A 22,373-nucleotide genomic window follows, 5' to 3' on the forward strand; every position below is an offset into this window, starting at 1 on the left:
CAGACCCCAGGCTTCCCGAGCACCCTTCCTCCCCGAAACTTCTCCTTTCCACCTCAATGGGTTGCGTCACCTCGGTACAGGATCGTTCTCACGTCTCTCTCAAGCGCACGGCCCTAGGGATTCTCCTCGACAAGCTCCCGCAAAAACCACACACCGGCAGCAGCAAAGCCCAGACGCGCTCGCGCCAAATTCGCACCGCAGCAGCGTTCCCGCCTTCCGCCAAAGCCAGGCCAGGCTTCTGATTGGCTGTCACTATAGCGCAGAGCTCCTCGGACACCACACCCTCTTCTGCGTCCAGGGCCAGCCAAAAAGCCCACAGCCAGTAAGAGCGCCCCAACTATCCGCCTCACAGTGAGGCCACACCCACCAAGCGAAGACGTCTATATCCGGGGCCTCTAAGAAAGGACGCGCAACTGCGCTGGGGCCGGCTTAAGTTAAGGTGGCCCGGCTACGCCGCAAGGGCCCCTGGGAGCTGTAGTCTTTGCCTCACGTAGCTATTTCCCCGTCCTTCTTTCGGTGGAAGGTGTAAAAGGTAGGGTTGCCGTTTCTCACAGCCCAATATACTTTTTTTTTTTTTTTTAATCCGGACGGGGTTGATTTTCAGAGAGCTTCTATGTAATACCTATCATTTACTGAACGGCTGTGTACCGGCATAGTGCTAAACCCTTTACTTATTTCCAACCGAGCAAGGCACAAAAGCAAATGTGCAGAGGGTAATTACTGATCACAGCATCTCGCTAACAGTGAAGGGCCTGGGGCTCAGATTTCCTGACCCCCAAACCAATTATTTTTTTAACGACACTTCATCATAGTATTTCACTGATTTGTGCTTCAGAAGTGAAAGGTAGGACTAGGATTTTGCTTTTATATATTTGAGGTAAGAACAATTATAGTCTGTGCAGATTACTAATCCCCTTAATTCACGCATTATAGGGAGTGGAACGAATTATGACCCTTTAATTTTCAAATCTTTTTTTAATGGCCAAACAATAGGTTTTCAGGGCCAGGGAAGACAGCAAAAGGCTGAGTTTTTAATTTAAAATATAAATTAGAGCAGTAATTTATGGACCAGGTTCCAAAGCTAATATAACCTTTGGAACCCATATAAACCTGAGGTTCCTTTAAAGGCTAGAATCCAATTCTAGGTGAAGGCAAACATTTATATCCTTCAATATCAAATGAGATAATTTCTGAAGCCAAAAATTAGGAAAGTAGTAATATTACAATTGTCAGTTACTTGCAATTAGTTCATATAGGAGATAGGAGCCAATATGGAGTGCTTAAGTGTACGCCAGGGACTGGATTCAGTATTTTACCTTTACCACTTGATTAATCCTCATAAGCACCCCCATGAAGTTGGTATTACTTCCATTTTACAAGTGAGAAAACTGAAGTAGAGGGGGTTGAGTAAACTTGTGCAAGGTGATATACTAGTAAGTGGAAGAGCTGAAATTTGAACCCAGGAAGTCTGACAGAAGACCAAACTCTTGACCACTTAATCATAGAAAGAGGATTAGAAAAACGTTACAAAGTGATATTCTCAAATGCTTTCTGGCAGCTGCAAACTACACGAGTGAAGAGAGTAGCCTGCCATGAATGGAAAAACAGTTAACACAGGATAGAGGTTGTTGTGCATCTCATAATAGGGCCACAGAACCCAGGTTTCTGGGTTCATAACCTGGGCACTGAAAATTGTCCTTAATAACCTAAAATGGTAAGGTGTGTCCAGCCAACTTTAAGGGATGGTGGTGGAATGCAACCTATCTCAGTTATGGTAGAATACAGGGAGCAGATTGGGTACTCAGTATTCATATTGGAGCCTATGAAAATGCTTACCAGGATATACAGCCTTTTCTTGTCCAAGAAAAGCCTACAGGAGTGTGCTGGTTTGAATGGAAGTATGCCCCCTAAGAAAAGCCATGTTTTAATATAAATCCCATCTCATAAAGGTAGATTAATCTCTATTCAATACTGTATGTTTGAAACTGTAATGAGATCATCTCCCTGGTTGATGTGATTTAGTTAAGAATGGTTGTTAAACTGGATTAGGGCATGACATGTCTCCACCCATTTGAGTGGGTCTTGATTAGTTTCTGAAGTCCTATAAAAGAGGAAACATTTTGGAGAATGAGAGACTCAGAGAGAGCAGAGAATGCTGCAGCACCACAAAGCAGAGAGTCCATGAGCCAGCAACCTTTGGAGATGAAGAAGGGAAACGCCTCCCGGGGAGCTTCATGAAACCAGAAGCCAGGAGAGTAAGCTAGCAGATTATGCCGTGTCTGCCATGTGCCCTTCCAGCTGAGAGAGAAGCCCTGACTGCGTTCACCATGTGCCTTTCCAGATGAGAGAGAAACCCTGAACTTCATCGGCCCTCTTGAGCCAAGGTATCTTTCCCCGGATGCCTTTGATTGGACATTTCTATAGACTTGTTTTAATTGGGACATTTTCTTGGCCTTAGATCTGTAAACTAGCAACTCATTACATTCCCATTTTTAAAAGCCATTCCATTTCTGGTATATTGCATTCCAGCAGCTAGCAAACCAGAACAAGGAGTAAATTACCACTGTGGAAGAAGGCAGAGAATCACAGAATGTCAGGATTGAAAGGTTACCTACTTGAAACTTCCATTCCTGGTACTCCATCAGGTGTATGCCCCCTACTATTTCTCACTTGTGTCCCTCTTGTCCATGCTGTTTCTTCTTTCTGGAATGCTGCTCACCATTCTCCCACCCCTAGCTATTTTCCATTAAGCCCTTTAATAACCTGCCTAGCTTCGTGAGGTAGCTGTCCAGGAATATTGTACTAGACCATGAGCATTCTAGAGGCAAAGACTGTATCCTTCTCATCTTCATATTGTATAGGTGCACAGAGTAACCATGCAATAAATGCTTACTCCTGCCAAGTGGATCTCCACCCTTTGCATAAAAACTTTTTGTGGTCAGGTAACATGTAATCTTTTAAATCTCACATATACATACCCCTAAAAATCTAAGAGTGAAGAATGAACTCAATTATGTGCAAAAACTATCCAGACTGGGTTCCAGTAATATCAGAAGTGAAACATTTCTCGATAGTTATGCAGGACCTTGAGGATGACATTTTCGTACTCTAACCTCTGTGTCAGAGACAGGTAACCTTCTTTCAGTGAGTTGCACAGTTCACGGCTGGGGTGGGCAGGACAAGGAAATAATTAAGAGGCATATTCACTGCAAACAGCTGTACCTCAGTAATAATTAGAGTGAGCAAACTAGTGTCCTTAATACCTGCTAACTCATACAGGTGGGGGAGGAATCAAATCATACCGGAAAGACTTATCTGGCATCCTTTTATGTGAGTGCATGCATGCACACACACAGTAAAGCCATCCCAATGAAACAGAGAAAGCACAGAGTTAGGAAGTTGAGGGTCACTTGAGCAAGCTCCATTTGAGAACTATTTAAATTCACAGGAGGAACAATTAAATCAATAAATAGGTAGTTTATTATTCATATTAATAACAATGATGACTCAATCATAAGGAATTCAGCCAATCTGATAAGTATGGATGAAACTGAAAGGCGGTCTTTCTCCCCCCCAATAGGTTTTTATACCTAAATTATGTGAGAGTGATACATACACACACCCATTATGAATGAGTAGGGGAAATAATTTCAAGACTTTTGCTAGTGATGAAAGTGCAAGTTGAGCTCATTAAGCCTTAGTGTCAGCTGACCATAGTAAGCAGAGAATGTGGGTTGAATTTTTACACTTAAAGTCAAAGTGTAAGATAGCCAGCTAAGATTTCATCTAAAAAGCAGTGAAGAAAAACAGCCAACCCCCACAGAAAATAGACACAATCTGTAGGTTCTGCCCTTATTTTTTCATCCACTCCTCAATTTGTGAACCTGCCATTCAACCCAGGAAGAAAGAATCATAAGGGGTATCAGGAGAGCATACAGGCCAGAGGGCCTCCAGTGTTCCCTTGAAATCATGGGCAAAAGGATGTTAAGTGGCAAGTCTAAAATAATGTCCAACTCTATGAGAATCACCTGCTCAGCATGGCTAACTTGAATTGTGATTTTCAAAAAACAGCAGGAAAGGAGGAGAGAAAAAAACCCTGGGAAGCTGCAGAGGTATCTGCTCAAGTCTGAACATTTCTTTTCTAAGGGGCCTAGAGTCAAACCATGACAGTAACCTGGAATATGAGGCAACATATTTTCTCCCCTCTCTACACCACCACTTGAAGTAGTATTCCAGACAAGAGTACACAATTTTCAGCGTTTTGGTTTTTTTTTTTAAATGAAGTTTAATTAAACTGCACAGTATCCAGAAGAAGGAAATGTACCAAAGACGCCAACCTGAGACCAGATTATACATCATAGAGGAAAGGGGAGGATGGGGGAATGAATGCGATTTGGGAGAGGGAGCACCGTAATCAGAATATAAGTCCAAAGTAAATCATATAATAAATTATTTTTTTAATGAAATTGGTTCACAAGCAAACAGACACAGACAGACACATACACACAGTCTCTCTCTCTTCACACGTTATTGTATGTAGTCTTTTATTCAGTGTTGACTATGACTTCCATGCTCATCACCCCAAGAAAGGACAGAGGTTAGAAGTGGGAAAAGAAGGCTAGCCACCTCTGCCACTAGTGGAATGAGATTTAAGATAATTAAAGAGGAACTCACTAAGTTATAAGAAACAGGAAGAGAAAGAAGGAAATAGCAGTTATCAAGGATGATTTTAATTGTGTCAAAGAGGAAGAGAGGAAGAAAACACAGAAATCTTAACATAAGTAAAGGCACAATGAATGTGGAGTTGAATGGAACCGAACTCTTCCTTCGGTTAGACATTTTTTTGTACATTTTCAAGGGTGATTGAATTTTCGCTTCATTTTGTCTTTAAGAGATGAGTCTTGAAGGCAGAGTTGTAACAGCCCATCATTCTCCCCTCCCATTCCTAAAAGGTGGCTGGCAGGAAGCCACCATGACCACACAGCCAGGGACTGAGAGTCAAGAGGGAAAGAAAGACTATGAGTGGAATGTAAAATATTTGATTTGCAGCTGATTGTATGTTGGGCTTCCAGAAGGACAGACAGCTCAGTGTAGTGCCACTAAAAGGCCTTAGATGCCCTATACTCCACCCCCACCCCCACCCCAAAACCCCAGAGCTTCACAGAAGGAAAGGACCCTGGAGTCATGCTTCTCCCCCACTCACTTAAGCACTCAGCCTACAGATTATTTCAAGTGATCAGGAGAATTAAAACACACCCCAACCCTGAGTTGTTCTGTAGTAAGTCTATTTACAACCATTTTCTTACCTCCCTCTGGAGGTTTCAAGTTGGAAGGCCATAGGGTAAGGGGATTCCCCTGTGCAATGGCCAGCAACTAGTCTCCTTACCTTTGCCAACTGGGAGGGCTGGGATGAATTCCTAGAGACTAGCAGCCTGGTGTCCCTTTGCACAGGTACCCTTAGGGATCTCACTCTTTGAGTCCAGGCTGCAGAAATAATGGGTTTTTGCAGCAGGAGCAAATCCCCACAATACATAAAACCACACCTGGAATATCAAAGTGCTTTGGTCCAGGTTCAGTGACCAGGGAAGAAGGGGAAGTGGGGGATCAAGCTCATTTAAAAACCTGGAGGTCACTGTCTTCCCCTTCCCAGATAGAGCAGTAAGAATTAACTATTAAGTTTTTCCCACTAGGGAAAAACAACACAAGCCAAACCCACACAGGGGCTTATAACATAGCTTCCTGATGCTTAGCTGGGCAATGCCTCCTCCTTCTGGGAGGGGGCAAGGGGGTTAATGGGACTGGGCAATAGCCTCAACATGAGACCACCCATTCTTCCACTGAAGAGTCAACATTCCCACAGGCAGATAAAAAGAAGTTTAAAAGGTGAGAAGTTTTAGTGCTCTTGCAGCAAGCCCACCTTAAACCTATATTACAAACTTTTTATAACATACAAAATAGATCAATAACTATAAGGATCACATTCCCATTCTTCAATAGTAAATATACATGATAAATCTGTTATCAACAGCGGGACCAAATAGTGTGTAAGGCAAAGACATTTAAATAGATATCGTGTCACCAACACGCTCTGAAGAAAACCCATCTCACTAGATCTAGGCCCAGGTCTTTTTTTTTTTTATAAACGGCCATGATAATGAAATGCAATCCATACCGATGTGACACAGTCCAAATGCTGGGGGACATGAGGGGCAGCGGATCATAGGGCAAGAAGACATCAGCCCCACTGAAAAGCTGGAGTTTGGCTTTTACTCGTTATACTTACATTTTTATGCTCTATGTTTGAGTAAAGGAAAAAAAAAGACACACTTTGATAACATTGTACAAAAGGCATCAATTCCCATTTCAAAAATAAATGGGAAGACTTCACAGTCAAAGTTCAGTAACTTGTCAGCATCTACCCTGGAACCCTGCTGCAGTATCAACTCTTGTACTCTCTCTTTTCCCCTGCACCAATGCCCCTCTCTCCATTCTATTCACTTCAGATGCTGGGGATACTTCTGGGAGATAACTGCTAACAGATTTGAAAATAAGAATGTTAAATAAGAATGATTACAAAAAAATTTGGTAACTGACCTAATCATGGTTTGTTCCAAGAGTCATGTGGTCCAGAAGATGGTAGAGGAAGCAGACATTAGGTTATGTGTTGAACAAATAACCTAATCTGAGCACTCCTTCACCCAGCATCGGGAAGACTTGGAGTTTCACCTGGCAATGCACAGATCCTTAGCCTGTGATCCAAAGACTAAAAGGTTCCTAAGGCAGTTTAAGCCTGTGATGTGGCTGGTGAGAAATTTTAACCAACTTTGCCCCGCCATTTCAAGGAATAGCCATGGCCTCCCTGCTCTCATGCCAAGCTTTGAGCAGCCTCTACATTCAGCAATGGCAGTAACAAACCAAACCATTGGGTATGTGAAACCCAGGAGATCCATCCTGCTGTTGGAGAAGGGGAAGTCCCTGTCCCATCGCTCAAGCTCATTTCCTACCTCAACTATGAGGATCACAGAACCTTCGTTTTCTCTGTGCTCTTTAACTAGGGCCTGCAAGATAAAGAAACAAGGTATTATTGGCTGCCAAAGATCTATTGGACTGAGCTACATCTCACCAAAGTATCTGTGCTTCTTGGTATGGAAGGATCTTTACTCCCATAAGCTTCTACTTGCTGTCTTACCCTTCTCTACTCTGCTGTGCTGGGCCTGCACTTGTGGGAAGGTGTTGGTGGAGAAAGTTAGAATAAGAGCCTGCTCAGTCAGATGGGCTATGAACTCTGGATCAAGGAGGCCTTAAAATCTTCTGGAGCCCCATAAAGCAAGTCCCTTCCCTAAGGTGCTTCACCTTGCCCTTCTTTGTTGTGTCCACCTACAAGTGCCTGAAGTTCCTGGACAAGAATGAAAGAGCCACTGACCTTCAGAGCTAGTCAGAAAAAACTGAGGTGGACTCGAGGTCAAAGCCAAGGCCCTATCTTCCTATCTCCCACCAGAGATTTTCTGGGTTTGTGAATTAGGAATGAATGATGCCCCCCACAAACAATTCTTTTCTTGAGGGGACAGTGGATGGGAGGAGTAAAAACACCTATTACCTCGGCATCCTGAGGACTCAAATGGCTCCTGGTCCCTTTGCTGCAGAAGAACTGACTAACTCTACAAGATCTCCAGTTTATTTCACCCTCTCTTTTTATTAGATGTTTAGTTTGAATGATTAGTATTTAGTGTATATATCAAACTTATTCCCAGAATTGGGGATGGGGGGACAAAACCAAAAATACCCCTAAAAATAAAGCAGACACATTTTTTTGCCCTTCCTCCAAACCTTTTTGACCTTTAAAACAGATCACTTTTCTGCAAACTCCTGTCATTTCATTGAAAATGCCAATTCTCCAGAAGTCATGGCCATGCCAACCTCCTAAATGATGAAATATAATATACCTGGCACTCTTCCCACTGTGGGAGGAGGTAGGAGTATCCTTCTCTACCCTGCCCCCAAAATGAGTTAACTCATCACAACAAGGCACCTTTCCCCAAGAGGAAATCAGGAGACATGGAAGTTTTTTCCTCATCTGGCTAGCAAGGCTTGCTAGAGGAGGGATGGATGCAGGGCTTGAAACCCTACTGCCAATATAAAGAGTCCAATCACCAAGTCCAGAGACAAGATGTATAGGTGGAGGTGAGCTGGGAGGATGCTTGGAGTCTAGGGGCTGGTTGCACTGGAGAAACACATTAGGAGCGCTCATGCAGGTTTCAGGGGAATGGAAGGGACCATGTGAGAAGAGGAGAAGGTCCATCCTTTTCCTGAGGAACAGGAGGAACAAGTCAGGCTTCACCTGAGAATGGGTGGCAGAGGCGGGGCTCCACGGGCAGCTGGAAAACAAAAAACAACAACAAAAAAAACCACACACAGAGGTCACCCATTAGCACCTGAATAACCTAAACATTCCTGAAATGAGAGGTAGGCCCTTTAAGCTAATCTTTAAATTTGGGGGCCTGCCGTTTTGTAGCTGTTTGTTTTTTTAAGAAAATGAAGGCAAAGAAAAGCAAATTTTCATCTAAGAAAACGCAAAACTTTTACATTCTATGCAGTTATGGAAAAATACTCAATATTCATCTTCCCACCTCTGTTTGTTTTACTGGGATATATCCTCTGAAAGTGTTTATATTCTTCTGGAGCAGGAAAATCTTCTACTGGATGGAAGGAATACTTTGACTCAAAATCATCTGTGAAAATAATAGAATATTAATTAATGTCACTCTTGCTTGCGCTTCTACAGACCTCTGTACCACTTATAACCCTCTCTTTACCAGTCTCCCAGGCATTCTACTGTACAGTAAGGGTCTGCCTCGTCCACTAAACCCAAGTTCCTGAGGACAGGAACAGGGTTATCCTTTGTGCTTGACATGTACAGAGAATGTGTTTAGAGGCTCTTTATATTAAGGAATGAATTACTGAGCTGATTATTTAAACCTTTCCACCAAAATTCAGGGACAAAACAGGAAAAAAGCACAGCTATCTGCCTGGGAGCAGGAAATACAGTTCTGTGTTTCAATAATATGGTCATCTTAGAGACTATCAACCTGGGATCCAACTGAACTGAATCCACAAATAGGTAAAAATTAACATAAAATGGGAATACTTGTCTCTAGATAGTGAGAGATTTGACCAGATAATCCCTTTTGGCCCTGGTTATCTTCATTTAGCTCTGTAACACAGCTAGGATAGCCATCTCATGGCCAGTTCCCATGGTGCCTCTAAAAGAAGGTTCACATTTTCTATGCATGTGGCTCAGTCACATTCCAAAGGTTTCCACCCTAAGGATGTAACTTCAAGGCAAAAACCCTGGTCTATCAATAGGAACAGGTTTGGGGGCCAGAGGGGAAAGACTCTTGAGTGTCAGACCTTACAGATCTATTCCAGGGGTCCTCAGCAGAGTGTATCAGTATCCTCTGGAGAACTTTCCTTGCAGCTCCATCCCAGACCTTAAATGAATTAGAATCCCATAGGTGGGGCCCCAACATATACAATATTGGAAAAGTTATCTAATATACTCCTGATTTGTTCTAACCTCATTTTACAGATAAGGGAAGTGAGGTCCAGAGAAGTAAAAGTGACTTCCTCAAAGCAACACAGTCAATATGTGGATCTGGATTACTGAATAGTGTGTTGGATTTGTTTTGTTTTTAAAGAGCCAGAAAGGAGTCCTCCTTCCTAAGAGAATATGTAATTCCTGTCTCTGAATAATCCTAAAAGCCAACCACAAATACTGATATTTGGGGAGCAAGAAAGTGGCTAGAGTTAGCCTACATGTGCTAACTTTTACTTCAATCTATTCCAAAGCAATCATGCCTAGAATTCTCAAGGAAATGATGTCACTGAAAGGGGTCTAGATTCTGTCTGAGGGGACAGTCCAGGAGAGGAGCTGCTATGAACACATGGTATCGTGTGGCCATTCCCAGTCTACACTACATCTGGCAGCAAAGCCACTTGAGTTAGTGAAGTCATCACATGAACAACAAGACCTGAATACCCAGCTACTCACCCAAGAAGGACCGGACAGTGGTAATAGAATCTCTGTGGCCATTCCTCAGGGGTGGAGGAGGAGGAGGGGGTGGCCCAGCTGGAGTCCTCGAGGGTGGAGGTGGGGGTTTTCCTCGGCTCAGGGATTCTGACCCATGCATTCGGTATGGAGGTGGGGGAGGGGGAGCATCCCTGGCACCATTTCGGATCATGGGTGGTGGGGGTGGAGGAGCTGCAATCAAAATCCAAAGTAGTTAGGCTTGGATGTGGAAAAGGCAAGTGGTAGAGGGATTTGAGAGACATGGGGTTAAGAGTGCCTTGGTACAGGGCGGGCCGCGGTGGCTCAGCGGGCAAAGTGCTTGCCTGCTATGCCGGAGGACCTCGGTTCGATTCCCGGCCCCAGCCCATGTAACAAAAACGGAGAAACAGAATACAATAAAACAAGAAAATGTTTAAAAATGTTTCCCTTTCTTCCTTCCTTCCTTCCTTCCTTCTCTCTAAAAAAAAAAAAAGAGTGCCTTGGTACATTCCCAGAGAAGCAGGTTCTTTGAGCCTCCGCGTGGTATGTCAAATATCATACTCACCCACCCCCCCAACCCTACTTCTTTAACAGCATCTGTTCTTCCAGATTCCAAGGCTTCAGAATAAATCTATGACCCCTTTTCATTCCCCACAACAAATAATCAAGAATCCTACTTATTCTTAATGATTTTTTGCTGCTTTTCCATGTCTTTTCTACAATTCTAATTCAAGTTCTTCCTCGTATCTAGCCTGATTATTGCAAAAGCCTCCCAAATATCCTCACTGCTTTCACTTTTACCCCTCAATCCATTCTGTACACCACTTACTCACCAGTCTCCCTAAAACAGTGCTCAAATTTTTTTCCAGGACTTTGCATTTCTTGCATCAGAAAACCTCAAATCCTTAGATTCTATCCCAGTCAGGTCTCACTCATTTATCCTCTTCTTTTCTTACACAGTTATCTACCACATCAGTCAGTTTGATCTTACCTTCTCTTCTCTTCCTTTCTAATTCCTTAGGCTGGGTTAGGTCCCATCAATTCTGCACTTCTACTGCATATCTTACCCCTAAACTTTAATGTATTATAATTGTTCATTATATGTGCTTCTTCCCCAGTATACTAGATACTCCTTGAAGTCAGAGCAATGCCATTCACTTGGATCCCCAAGCTCAGTCAAATGTATAATATATGGTAAGTACTCAATCAATGTTTGCTGAATAAACTGAATCTATTGATACTGCCATTTCTTTCTTGTGGCTCCCCACATAATACCCTGAAATCTCACTCCTATCACCTTACTACCAAATCCTACCTAACCTTCATGTTTCAATACAAAGTCCACCCTTCACAAGGCAAATCAGCCCACAGCATATACAGATAAGGCCACTTACTGTGGCACTTAAAAGTACAGACTAAAGTAAGTGATTTTCAAAAAATATACAGTACATTCATCTTGGGCGGTTACCTGTTCTCCAGTGATACTCATTGCTCAAAAAAAGTGGGAATGCCTCTTTTGGGTTTGGTTTAAAACCAAAAAGTTTTAACAGACAGACTCACAAATATCATTATAGGATGGTCTCATCTCATTTTTGAGGTTGTACCAGCACCAACAAAAATAATTATACCTAGATGTGACACTGCTTTTTGGCCATTTTCAAAAATCAAATTCACCCTTAAAGGACAAAACTTTGCCACTAAATGGAAAGTAATGTCAAAAACATGTTTGAAGAAATGGCAGTATCAATAGATTAGGTATAAAGCCTCCCAATGATAATATCAACAGAATAGATTCTGATGTGTTTAAGTTGTATTTTTTTGTTATACTTTGCATTAACTAACAAATAACTACCACCATTTACTGGTCTCCATATATTCCAGGCACTATCCTGGGTACTTTATGTGCAGTGAATCTTTTAAAATTCTTACAATCACCCCTGTAAAATATGTGGTATTATGCCCATGTCAAAATAAAGAAATGGGGACTTGGGTTGTTTTTCTGAGGTTAGAAAACAATAACTATTCTAAACAAGAATTAATAATAATAAACCCACACACTATGAAAAGAAAGAAACTACCCCCACATCACTTTTCATAACTATCTCAAGTATTATGTATCTTATCTCCCCACACAGATTTATAACCCAGTGAGTTGGAAGTGTGTTTTTTTATATCTAGGCCTTATTCAGTAAATACCTGTTACCTAAACAGTACAAGAGCCTAATCAATGTAGTTTCTGAATTACTGAACTGAATAATGCCTGAATTATTGTTGGAATTTCTAGAGTGACCAGTTAAGCATGTAACATAGTAGCAGAATGATATGCGTGTATACACGCACACACACACACACACAAGTCTGGCACAGTAGGTACAATAAATGTTAGTTTTCATTTCCCATAAAGTGACAGTGAGAATGTTACCTCTCCCTCACTCTTTTCAAGGTCTGTTTAAGTACAGACAGTATCCATTAAGGGCAATTACTAGATAGAATCTCCTTAACACTTCCCAGCAGATCTCATTCCAAACCTGTCCAGATCAAAGCTCTTTCAGGTCATCCTCATAATATTTCCCTAAAACCTGTATTTCTCCCGGCCTGTATCTACTCTCAGGACAGGGTCAGGAAAGCACGCTGTAGTGTTCACTAGGCTCAAAAAGATACCAGGGGTATCACTGGCAGAGAGCCTTTCAAATAGAGTCGAGAGGCTACTCTGGAGGTTGCTCTTATGCAAGCTTCATGTTAGGTAGACCTTGCTACCTATCATAACCTGCCAACCCCCAACCAGGACCATTCCAGCCAATCCTAAAGAACACCTAGGGCACTATATAAGATTCCACAAGGGTTCCGTGCACTAGAGTAACTTTCTAGAAACCTACAACCTCCAGATGGGTCCCTGGTCCAGATAAGTCCTGAAACCTAGCCCAGCCTCTCCAGAACATTAGATAGTTCCATCTCCCTATCCCAAATTAGCGACAGACCCTCCCAATATGAAAAATTTATAATTGCCATAGCCCAAACACCCCTAAAGAGAGGGATGGAAAGATCAAAGTTGATGGTGGAGTTATACAGAGAAGATAGGACTTAACAAATGAATATGAATGCTGAATCATTAAATTGATATCTCTTTTAGTGTCCAATATTTTAGAACAGCTAGAAGTAAAAACCTTAAGTTGTGGAATTGTAACCCATGTCAAACTCTGAAATATGTTCTACAACTAACTGTAGTGCTGTGCTTTGAAATTTATAGCTTTTTTATATAGATGTTATTTTTCACAAAAAAAGAAGGAAAAAAAGTTGATTATGATAAAAAAAATATTTAAGCCCTCTAGCCTCCTATATTCTAGAGCAGCTAAAAGGAAAAATATGAGAGGATCATATGGCAGCCCATGACAAACTCTGGGATCTGTCCTGTAACTACTTGTTGAAGAGTGCTTTGAAAACTATTGCTTTTTTATTTCTTTGCTTTGTATATATGTGGGCAGGTGGCAGTGATGACAGCCAACATGGGTAGCAAAATAGGGCTCCCTCACTGCCTGAAAATATGGAGTTGTGCTCCAGTGGCCATGTTTCTTGAAGATAATTGTATGATGATATGGCTGTCGCAGTGTGACTGTGAGAGCCTTGTGTCTGATGCTCCTTATGTCTACCTTATTGACAGACAAGTAAAACATATGGATTAAAAATAAATAATAGGGGCAACACATGTTAAAATAAATTTAGTAGATTAAATGCTGGTGATCAGTGAAGGGATGGGGTAAGGGGTATGGTATGTATGAATTTTTTTGTTTTCTTTTTATTGCTTTTTCTGAATTGATGCAGACGTTCTAAGAAATGATCATGATGATGAATATACAACTATGTGATGATAGTGAGTTATTGATTATATAACAAGAACGGAATGATCATATGATAAGAATGTTTGTGTTTGTATGTGGTTATGTATCATAAATAAAAAAAAAATAAATAAATAAAAATAGGGCTCCCTCACTGAGGGTCATCCCACTCAGGTCCTGCTACGTCAATAAGTTTTCAAGCTTTTTGTCAGATCCAGTTTTAAGACTGTTTCAAATGACAGAGTAAACCAAGATAACCCGAGTTACCAGAAAGCATGATGGTATCAATTCCTTAAAAAAGAAAAAATAAATCCCTTTAAAATGAGTAGGTTCTTATTCTGCAAAGGAAAAATTCAGGAAACCAACTCTATGGGCCAATAATGGGGAAATTTCAGAAGGCAAAAGACTCTACACCCTTTCAAATGTAAATACTTCATCTAGAAACAAAAGTACATTATTACATAATATTATAATATGATTTAATAATAAAGATAAGTCTATGAACTACCTGGAAGCCCTCTGTCTAAAACCACTAACATTCATCAACAATGCAGTTTGCAAAGCACTTTCACACATCATTTTTTATTTTACGGCCACTTCTGAGAGTACTTTTGACACTTTTGCAGATGAGGAAACAAACTCAGAGAATCAGAGCAATCTGTCCAACGTCCCACAATAAACAGAGTCAAAAGATCTCTGATTAAAAGTTTATCTATTTTTAGAATCACTGCTCTGGTTACTGCTTTGGAAAGCAGACTGAGGCCTCTACCAGGTTTCAAAGTTGGATATGGCTAACAGACAGGAGAACAAGGCTCATAACTTCAAAATTTTCTAAAGAAACCACAGAGAAAAAACTGAAAAGTAGGAAGCAAGAAGTCTGCAGACATTTAAAACTAATCAGCTCAACCCACAGAAATTGCATTTTTCTCTACTTCTATTCCTGGATGACAAAGATACAAGCTCTACTTAGACAACAGATCTTTTAAAAAAATCATTGAATTAAAAAAAAAAATTAAAAACCTGACCTTTGTAGAATCAATGGCCATTTTAGGACTACATCTTCAGGGGCTAGAGCTAGGACATTACAGGGATAGGAATATACCGTTTGACCCATGTTAGACTGCTAGCTCCCCGATTACAAATCTCTAAGTACTTAAAGTAGCACAAGTAAAAGGGCTTTTAGCACATACTTTTTGTTTACATAACTTCTTAATCAATGTTCTGTACCTTGCAGGGACTGATAAAATAAAAGTTCAAAAGCCGGTCATGAAATTCCAATGATCTGGGGAGCCAAAATCCCTGGGTCTAAGTCCCCAGAGGAGTAGTGTGAAGAGGCGAGAATGACCCCCAGGCTGACCAAAGCCAGCATGCCACTGCATCCCCATGGTCCAGTGGCCTATGTCCCACTGCCATCGCCACCATGCCCAAGAGAAAGGCTGAAGGGGTGCTAAAGGTAATAAAGCCAAGGTAAAAGATGAACCGCAGAGAAGATCTGCAAGGTTATCTGTTAAACCTGCTCATCCAAAGCCAGAACTCAAGCCTAAGAAGGCCCCTGCAAAGAAAGGAAAGAAGGTACCCAAAGGGAAAAAGGGAAAAGATAATGGCAAGGATGGGAATAACCCTGTAGAAAATGGAAATGCCAAAACACACCAGGCATAGTAAGCCAAAGGTACTGGATATGCCAAGTGAAGTGTGTGCATTTCTTTTTTGTGTGTGTGTTTTTGATAACTGTACTTCTGGTGATATATAGCTTGAAATTATATTTTTATCAAGTTTTATAAAAATGCAAATTTTGTTTTACCTTTTTTTTTTAAAAAAAGTTATGTTGTTAGCATACAGAACACTTCATTGTTTTGGGGAGAAGGGACAAATATCACTAATAGAACATCTTCTATGCTGGATTAATATGGGAGAAAACACTTTCCCCTCTAGTTTCGAGAGACTTTATCTTTACTCCCAGGATATGGAATTCCCTAACGTTAACACACATTAGCCACCTTGGCACAAACACCTTGTGGTATGGTAAAACTACAAAATTTGTTTTTATGTCCTCTTATTCTCTTCTCCCTCTCAGCCTTCAGCATAGACTTGATGCCCTTAAATCTGTTGGGGCTTGACCAAAAAAAATTACCAGAATGTCAGGCAATCTGAACTTTCCAGTGATACCACTGAGATGGCATCCCACAAAAGAGCAGCAAGTCCTTGTTTAGGCTGTGGATCTTCAAACTGGTAATTCTGCCGTTTTCATTTCATTTCCTGAAAGTCAGGGTCGGTTCATGAAAAGTTGTCAAACAACATGCTAAATGTGAAATGTCAACCCTCGCTCTAAACTTTCCCTGTTCGAAGCATCAAATGAAGACTTCACTGGTTTTTTATAGTGGCTTTCTGTATTTTGGTAGTCCACTGAAGAAGGGAGTTTGAAAGTTGTCATATACTGTTAAAGATTTTTAGCCCATGTTCTGCCTGAAATACCATAATTGTTTATGAAAAGTATCTTTAATAAAGCTGGACACGGTCTGGCTTGGACACAAAAAAAGGCCCCAGAACATTGTCATGGTCTCCCTCACTAATTTCCAATTTCAGTCATGTTATTTTTTAGAAAGATTATACAATCTCTTTTACCTTTCCTAGGGTTCTCTTGGAAGAGAGTCACAACCTTAAATCTTTCCTATCCAGCTTAGTTTCCATGGACCATAAAATCATTCCCTTACATATACCCTCAATTCCCTTGTCCTTCCTTTAGTCACACGTGCCTGGAAAATGCTAACTCTGGTTCAATACACCTCTGTACCTCCTTTCACCTGCATATATACAACTGAACACATACCTACCTACTGACTAGTATCACTTTAATGTCTGACCCCTAATCTTAAGTGGACCTGTGGTATTGCTGGCAATCCTATCACATTTCCCTGGTCCCTTCACTTTCTCATTCTCCCAGATGACCAGTTCACATCTTTTTTTTCTTTTCTTAAACCTTCCTTTCCTTCCTTCGCCTCACTCACAACTACTGAAGTCCTCACTTTCTTTTCCACTGAGAAAACAGAAGCACATCAGAAGACGCTTTCCACATGCTTCTACCACTACACCCACCTACCCACTTGCTTCTAAGCCTACATGCTCTGCCTTCTCTCCTAGTATTATGGAAAAACTATCTGTGTTCCCACCTAAGGCCAACCTCTTTTCTATGGATCATATTCCATCCCCCTGCCTACTCAGGCAATTTTGCACTTTCTCCTGAGTCATTTTTTTTCTTCTCTCTCTCTACTGAAGTATTCCATCGGCATACAAATAAATGCTATAATATCTCCCATCTTGGTAGGAGAAAAACCCAACCCTTAACCCCACATCCTCCTCTAGCAACCACTCCATTTATCTGCACCCTCCTTACAACAAAACTCAACAGATTTCTATATTGCATTCTACAATTCTTCCCCTCCTATTCCTGCTTGAACCCACTCTTACTGGGCTTTCACCTTCACCATGTACCACTCCACTGAAAAAAATGTTCCATGTTGGGAAGACCAAAGTCAGTTCTCAGTCTTCACCTTGATCCGTCTGTAGCACTGGACAGTTGATCATTCTATCTTTCCTGACTTTCTTCACTAACTTCTGGGACATTCTCTTAATTTTCCTCCTTCCTTTCTTAGTAGAGACTCCTCCTCAGTTTTCTCATTGGGTACTCCTCATCTCTTTTACCTCTAATGTAGGTATGCCTTAGGCCTCAGAACTCTTCTATCTATACTCACTCCTTGGGTAGTCTCATCCAGAAAGTCGTTTTCAAAACGATTTAGATTTATCTCTCTAGCCCAGACCTCTCCCCTGAACTTCAGAGTTTGTTAGTAAACTGCCAATTCATTATCTCCTCTTGGATGTCTAACATCTCAAATTGAGCTTGTCCAAAAATGAATATCTCTTCCCCCAAAACCTGTTGTAGTCTTACCCATCTGCTAGTGATCTTTTAAAAGGTAAATCAAATTATGCTATTCCTAGGCACAAAACCCTCCCATTTTTGTGGGAGTAAAAGCCAAAGGCTTTATAATGTCCTGAATTGTTCTCCAGTAGAGGTCCAGTTCTCTGACCTCCATGTCCTACAAGTCTTCCCCTTGCTCATTCTATTTCTGCCACAAAGGCTTCCTTGCTTTCCCTAAAACATGTCAAGAACACTCTCACCTCAGGGTTTTTGCATCTGCTATTCCCAAAGTCTGAAGTAACTATTCTCACAGAGAACTGATTTCTTGCTCCATCACTTTGTCTGGCTGTTTGTTAAATTGTCACTTATCAGTAAGGCCTATCTTGATTGAGCCTATTCTCCACCAGTATATCCTATTTTCATTCTCTGCTTTGTTTTTCCCTAAAGCATACTACACATTTAGCATACTACATATTTAGATATTTTCCTAGTTTGTTTGACTGCCCATGAGAACAGAAATTTTTTGTCTTTTCTATGTACTGCTGTTTCCTTAACACCTATAACAGAGCCTGACATACAAATGGAACTCAGTAAACCTGATGAATGAATAAACTCTTATTTTGTTTAATCAAGAAACGGGAGTTTTAGAGAAAAGGAAAAAGAGAAAATATAAATTCAGCTCTTAGGATGGTAGGGAAAAAAAGCACTTCCAGGCACTCACCTGGTCCCCGACTAGGAGGGTCTCGGGCTGGGGGAGGTGGCCTATTACTCTGTAAAGAGGGGGAGGCTGAGGAGGGTGGAGGAGGTGCTAGGCCTCTAACAGGCCCTGGTGTCTTCCTATGCAACGAATTGTGTCTCTGTGGCAGCTCAGGGGCTGACTCAGTAGTGGGACTGGAGGGTCCATTGGGAACCCCAGGAGGCTGGCGGTAAGGCGGAGGAGGAGGAGCCAGAGACTGGCCACTTGGTCCTGTTCTGATATTCACAGGGGAAGGAGGTGGTTTGACTTGGGGTGGAGCAGGGGGTCCTTCTCGACCCGGATGAAGTCTTTGTCCAGGTGTTGGTGGCAAGGGCTTCTCTCTGTTGTAGGGTGGGGCTTTGTTGCTATGCATTGAAGGCAGAGGTGTAGGGGGTGGGTTGGCACGCCTTCCTGGAGGTGGTGGAGGAGGAGCAGAGGAGCTGTGCTTCATGCCTGTACTGCTGGTGGTATTAGGTCGGGAGAGATCCGGTAAAGAGGGTCTTTGCATCCGAGGCAGTTCTGGGAGTGAGGCTCGACTGCTGTCTGTATCATCTTGAGGGCGGCCACTGGCTGTAGACATTGGAGGCCTTGGGGCAGCAGCTCGAGAACTGGGGACTTGGAGGGCTGGCTTAGCAGCTAGGTTCTCTACAAATACACCAGACAGAACAGGGTCAACAGAACTAGATATATGTTGGTTAGTATCTCTCCTTCACCCAACCTCCTTAGTGCAACCTGCATGGCAACAGGGAAAGCATCAATATAGTTCTGGGTTTTAATCTGGTTTCAGGCTTATTAAAAATATGAGTACCAGCAATATTTTTCATTTAACTCCTCAGCTCTTGCTTTATTTTATCTTATAACTTCTCCCCTGCTCTCACTCCTCCTTCCTCCCATATCTACCACATTCTTCCATCCGATATGGCCCATTTGGGACCAGTCAGAAATTAACGTGTTGGGAAATATCCTAAGAAAGTACTTATCACGTACCTGAAACATCCTTGGCTCCCACAGGTCTGAGCTTCGGCACTCCTCCTTGGAAGAAACCTCCCTTGGGCTGCAGGGCAGCTGCTCCAGAACCATAACCACCACTGCTTCCTTTGGGCTCTGGAAAGCATATCATTAGGGTTTTCATTTCATATGCTCTGAGCCGGTAACCAAGTCAATCTTGAGGAGAAATTTCATCTGAATTTTAATTTGTAAACAGACTATCTTGTTTTTTCCTTTCCATTACAAAGAAAAAGCTAGACCTCTCTGCTCCATAGTTTCATCTGGGGATGAAACTTTGCTTTGATGAAAGAGAAGGAATAAAAGGAACAAGGAGCCACATCTTCCTAACATAGGATAAAGGGATAAGTGGGATAAAGAAATGTTATCCCAGAGCACTCAGGGTTCTCCTCTCCAAGTTCCATATGATAAAGGGCTAATGGCTCAGTTACCTAGGTGTGTTCAAACTCTTCAGAGGTCTATAGGAATGGACACTAGTAGCATTTATTAAATATCCTTGCATCCAGGCGAGAGGTTTCTAGGAATATGGAGACCTCCTTAGAGCAGCCAAGGATGTGCCCCTAACAAGCACTAGATACAATAGGAGATGGGAGCCTTTACCCTAAGAATGTTTCCCAAGGGTCAAGAAGAAACTTGTAATGTATTCAAATGAGCAGGTGGGAGAGAGTCCAAGGACATGCCACAACAAATCTCTCCCACTTACCCCTGAACTAGATAAGTCCTGAAATGCAGAGGGACCAGCCTCTCCAGAACATCAACTAGTTTTATCACCCTATCTCATATTATCGACAGCCCCTTTCAACATGAAAAATGTGCTGGTTTGAAAGGATGTAGGCCCCCTAGAAAAGCCATGTTTTAATCTAAATCGCATTTTGTAGAGGCAGAATAATCCCTATTCAATACTGTATGTAATTAGATCATCTTCCTGGAGATGTAACCCAATCAAGAGTGGTTGTTAAATTGGATTAGAGGAGATGTGTCTCCACCCATTTGGGTGAGTCTTGATTAGTTTCTGGAGTCCTATAAAAGAGGAAGCATTTTGGAGAAGAGATTCGGAGAGAGCAGAGAATGCCGCAGCACCACAAAGCAGAGAGTCCACGAGCCAACGACCTTTGGAGATGAAGAAGGAAAACGCCTCCAAAGCTTCATGAAACAGGAAGCCAGGAGAGAAAGCTAGCAGATGACGCCGTGTTCGCCATGTGCCCCTCCAGCTGAGAGAGAAGCCCTGTGTTTGCCATGTGCCTTCTCACTTGAGAGAAAAACCCTGAACTTCATCGGTCTTCTTGAACCAAGGTATCTTTCCCTAGATGGATATCTTTGATTGGACATTTCTATAGACTTGTTTTAATTGGGACATTTTCTCGGCCTTAGAACTGTAAACTAGCAACTTATTAAATTCCCCTTTTTAAAAACCATTCTGTTTCTGGTATATTGCATTCTGGCAGCTAGTAAACTAGAACAAAAAAGTTGGAATGGGCATAGCTCAAATACCCCTAAAGAGTGGGAGAAATACCAAACGTGACATGAAGTTATACAAAGAAGGTAGTATCTTAGAGCAGCTAGAAGTAAAAACCTAAAATGGTGGAAATATAACTCATACCAAACTCTAAAGTTTGTTCTATAGTTAATTGTTGTGATGTGCTTTGAAATTTATTACTTTTTTGTATATGTTATTTTTCACAAAAGAAAAAATACATATTTCTTCAAGCTTCCAGTGTTTTGGAGCAGCTAGAAGGAAAAAACTGAAAAAAAATGGAATGGTAACCCATAACAGACTCTGAAACCTGTTCTGTATCTACTTGTTGAAGTGTACTTTGAAAATCATTGCTTTTTCTTTCTTTTCTTTGTATGTATGTTATATTTAACAATAATAAACTTTAAAAAAATTAATAAAAACTCTCCCACTTAACACCCAACAATAATAATATTAACCTAGCCAAACCTCCAAGTGAATTCTGGGATCCTGGTGGTAGACAGATCAGAAAATGAAGCTTAGACTCACTCTCAAGGATGGGAGCACTCCGATCATTAATGTTGGTCACCTTCTTCAGCTTGGTCCCTTTGCAGATGTCCTGTAAGAGGGCGCCTCGACCTCGCTGCTCATCTCTACTCAGCTTGGGCTGCTCTGTGTTTGCCTACAAGAAGAGGCAAATATAAGTTCATCCTAAATAGTCCCCTTCACCAAGCTCAGGATAAATGACTTCAATCAAACTGGTTCCATGAGAAGGAATGCAGTCTCTTTCAGCATTCTAACTTAACTAGCCTGTCTGACCTAATTAGATATATGTGCTAAGTGGCAATATCAATGTACATTATTTTTTTTTGGTCCTTTTTCTCCTTTTCTACCATCTGTGAAGGGGACAGGTCACCCACCCACACAGACAGGGAGCTTGCTATAATATTTACCAAGTACCTATGTACTAAACATGATGTTAAATACTTTGTATGTATCATCATCATCCTCAAGGAAAACATTAATTGAGTCCCTGCTATGTCTCACGCATTGTGCTAAGCACATTACTTGCATTATCTCATTAAAATCTTGAAATGTTCCTATGAGATAGTATCATCATCTTCATTATCATCCCCATTTATAAACTAGGGGCCAGAAGCTGAATAATTTCCTAAGGCCACACATCAGTAAATGGTACAGCAAGGATCCAAACGCAGACAGTGACAATAAAACTCTCATCTCAATTAACATACCCTATTCTCTCCTTATTATTTCAATTTATTCTACAAATGATGTTATAAAATAGACTATATTCCCATTCTAAAGATGAGAAATGAAAGTTTAGAAAAGTTAATGTTACATGATTGGTAAAAGCACAATGAGATTTT

At 41.4% G+C, this 22,373-nt stretch overlaps 2 protein-coding genes and 1 pseudogene across 8 annotated transcripts in view; 1 reads left to right on the forward strand and 2 right to left on the reverse strand.

The window, feature by feature from the left end:
* Positions 1-7,106, reverse strand: part of CDC6 (cell division cycle 6) — a 20,553-nt gene extending 13,447 nt beyond the window's left edge. Inside the window, exon 1 of one of the 2 annotated variants that reach the window (XM_077164476.1) lies at positions 7,005-7,106. The gene's annotated coding sequence lies outside the window, so the exon portion shown is untranslated. Of the gene's footprint in view, positions 1-70; positions 373-7,004 lie in introns of those variants that run through there. The other variant, XM_077164475.1, reaches the window with a different exon arrangement.
* LOC143687481 (non-histone chromosomal protein HMG-17 pseudogene) lies at positions 405-15,940 on the forward strand (annotated as a pseudogene). The gene is made up of 4 exons (XR_013177551.1): positions 405-532; positions 9,847-10,068; positions 11,164-11,239; positions 15,113-15,940. The product of XR_013177551.1 is annotated as a non-histone chromosomal protein HMG-17 pseudogene (transcript).
* The window catches only part of WIPF2 (WAS/WASL interacting protein family member 2), a 51,917-nt gene continuing 37,808 nt past the window's right edge, over positions 8,265-22,373 (reverse strand). For 4 of the 5 annotated variants that reach the window (XM_077164477.1, XM_077164479.1, XM_077164481.1 and 1 more), the window contains exons 3-8: positions 21,535-21,667; positions 19,515-19,631; positions 18,513-19,172; positions 10,049-10,258; positions 8,628-8,729; positions 8,265-8,375 (exon numbers count right to left, since the gene is read on the reverse strand). In XM_077164477.1, the coding sequence (XP_077020592.1) occupies positions 8,335-8,375; positions 8,628-8,729; positions 10,049-10,258; positions 18,513-19,172; positions 19,515-19,631; positions 21,535-21,667 (1,263 nt within the window). In that variant the 3' untranslated portion in view covers positions 8,265-8,334. Of the gene's footprint in view, positions 8,376-8,627; positions 8,730-9,408; positions 10,259-18,512; positions 19,173-19,514; positions 19,632-21,534; positions 21,668-22,373 lie in introns of those variants that run through there. The other variant, XR_013177550.1, reaches the window with a different exon arrangement.

This window comes from Tamandua tetradactyla, chromosome 6, assembly GCF_023851605.1.
Source record: "Tamandua tetradactyla isolate mTamTet1 chromosome 6, mTamTet1.pri, whole genome shotgun sequence".
In the NCBI taxonomy this organism is placed as follows: domain Eukaryota; kingdom Metazoa; phylum Chordata; class Mammalia; order Pilosa; family Myrmecophagidae; genus Tamandua; species Tamandua tetradactyla.